This window comes from Opisthorchis viverrini (assembly GCF_000715545.1).
Source record: "Opisthorchis viverrini unplaced genomic scaffold opera_v5_266, whole genome shotgun sequence".
Classification (NCBI taxonomy): Eukaryota; Metazoa; Platyhelminthes; class Trematoda; order Opisthorchiida; family Opisthorchiidae; genus Opisthorchis; species Opisthorchis viverrini.
In genome coordinates, this window is record NW_008751919.1 from 666,585 (window position 1) to 668,998 (window position 2,414).

The 2,414-nt window shown below is 43.5% G+C and overlaps 1 protein-coding gene across 1 annotated transcript in view; it reads right to left on the minus strand.

Annotated features, from left to right (window-relative positions):
* The window catches only part of T265_14785 (hypothetical protein), a gene marked incomplete at both ends in the record, with an annotated part of 6,200 nt that extends 5,908 nt beyond the window's left edge, over positions 1-292 (minus strand). Inside the window, one exon of the mRNA XM_009175234.1 lies at positions 209-292. Within this exon, the coding sequence (XP_009173498.1) occupies positions 209-292 (84 nt within the window). The remainder of the gene's footprint in view (positions 1-208) is intronic.
* Between the last annotated feature and the right edge of the window lie 2,122 nt (positions 293-2,414).

Genomic DNA, 2,414 nt, shown 5'->3' on the forward strand with positions numbered 1-2,414 from the left:
CATCATCATCATCATCATCATCATCATCATCATCATCATCATCATCATCAACATCATCATCATCATCATCATCATCATCATCATCATCAACGAAAGCATCAGCGTTCAACACTGATGCTCCGCTGCCGTACAGCCACAATTTAGTTGAATGACTTATTCTGAAATAATTGGTAAACGTTGACAGAATAGGGACTTGGTGCTAGCTTACCGCAGTCATTCCGAGGTCACTACACCTCCAGACACTCGTTTTGGCAATCGGATTAGAAACTGACAAAAGAAACACCAATTGCATCGATTGGAAGCCAGAGTTTGCAGCATTTCCAACCAGGCGCGGTGTGAATTAAGCGGTCCCCATCCAAAATTGCGAGTCACCACAAACAAACCCAGTGCTCGTAATCTTCTTCATACCTTTCTGCCACTTTTGCATTTTCGAAAGACACTTGTCCAACTCAGCATCAGCCCATGTCAGAAAGATAAATCCTATAAGAACGCTTTCTCCCGGTGCACTCATACTGGTAAAAACCCCATAAGTCATAGTAAAGCAGCGCCCGCTAAGAGGACCCCTGTGATAACATAAACCATGAAGTGAGCAACATAATTCTGGCAATTTCAAGCATAGGACTTTTTCCAAACTAATCAAAGCCAACTATGACTGTTGGAACTTGTTTGTCGAAAACGCTACGGTGAACAAAACTTCAAGGAAAGCTCAACTCTGTAACCAATAGATCAAGCTGTCTGTTCTACTTCGTAGCTAGGAGACGGCATAATGATATTTTCACATAAAACGTCGATTCTGGTTATCCATACAGTGGATCAAAATTTGTCATCGGTTTCACCAAGGAAGAACTGCATGGTGCGGGGTGAATACAGCTATATTTAAGCAAGCAAGTGCACCAACAACTCAGAAAATATTCACGGTATCATTAGTGTGAAATGCTGGGAAGATATGGTAGACCAGCCGTAACATCATCTTCGATACCACATTCATTGTATCCTCGAAGAAACCTCACATATCCTTTCTCACCCCAGTCTTCGTTCCAGGAGTTGGCGATCAACCAGTAAGGAACATCGCCCTCCTCGCCCCAACCCAAAATACGAATTGCATGCCCGCTCATCGGCGCACCCCAAGCGTGGAAGTATACACCGGATTTGTACTGGAGAAAGTCTTGGTACACGGTGAAAACGGCCTCAACCGGACCCCGGAGCATGATCTCCTTCATAATCGATATTTCTGATGCGTATATATTGTAGGAGATGTTAGCTGAAAGAATAACATTTGAACACTGTACACATACACATCTGCCTATTATAAAGTTGGATTTGATGTACGGCTAATTCGGATCAATAAGGAACATCCACTTAAATTAAAAAAAATTGTTTTCCCCCAACGGTCTTGAAAAACGTTTAACGGAAGTCCTCACTTTTGACCAAATAAGTTAAGTAACCAGTGTAACTACTCTGCCTCTTTGTAGATTCGTGGAGGTATTTTGGAAAACAGAATTCGTTTGCAGTTTTAACAGTAACATGACTAACTGAGCACGTAATTTCCAGTTCACTTCGCATTCGGTAACACTCAGGAGATGACTAGTGTGCAGACTTTCTTTGAATCTACTGTAGATGAGTTAGACAACTTAACATACAAAAGACACAACTATCATGTCAACAGATGTGCTTCGCCATTCACCTTACCTCTCGTCTTATCCTCCAAGTAACCCAATTCTGGCGTGTCACAGTCCTGGACGCATTCCGGTGTGGGGTAGATTTGACGCGGACATGGCGGATAGTGTCCTTGAACATGATGGTCACATTTCGGAAATGGATAAGACCTGCATCCACTTGGATCTTCTTTTGAACCACCTGTGACAATGCCGTGAGTCCTCCAATAGTCCCACGCCACAGCAGGATATCCTCCACGACAACCGAATCCACAGTCCTTACAACAGGAGAGCAAGTCTACCGCACTGAGGCTTTTGTTGAAAGAACCATTTGAATGAATGCACAGTCGATCACTCATGGCTTCCACTGCCCCGAACGCCTGGAACGAAAGCGCCATTTCCAATGGAAAAAATAAACACCCGTTGTGTAATCATTCAGAAGTCTTCTTTTTTTGTGAGAACGCAGACGAGGTAGAGTTTATTTTTTCAAAGTACTCGCACACAGCAAATCAGAATTGGTGAGCATGAGCGTTCCATAAATAGTCTACCGAGAAACGTAGATGAATACCGTTCGATAATCAAAGATTCGGCAATGGTATGGCATGCACTAGACAATCGGTTAGATTTGGAAAATGTGGACATTCTGAGACAGGGTTTAGGATTCACACCGCAGCTACTGGTGGCCGAGGCGGTAGAAATCACCAAGTGTCTCAGCGTAAATAGGATAGAGTGGGTAGAACTTGCCAAGGTGCGGCCTTA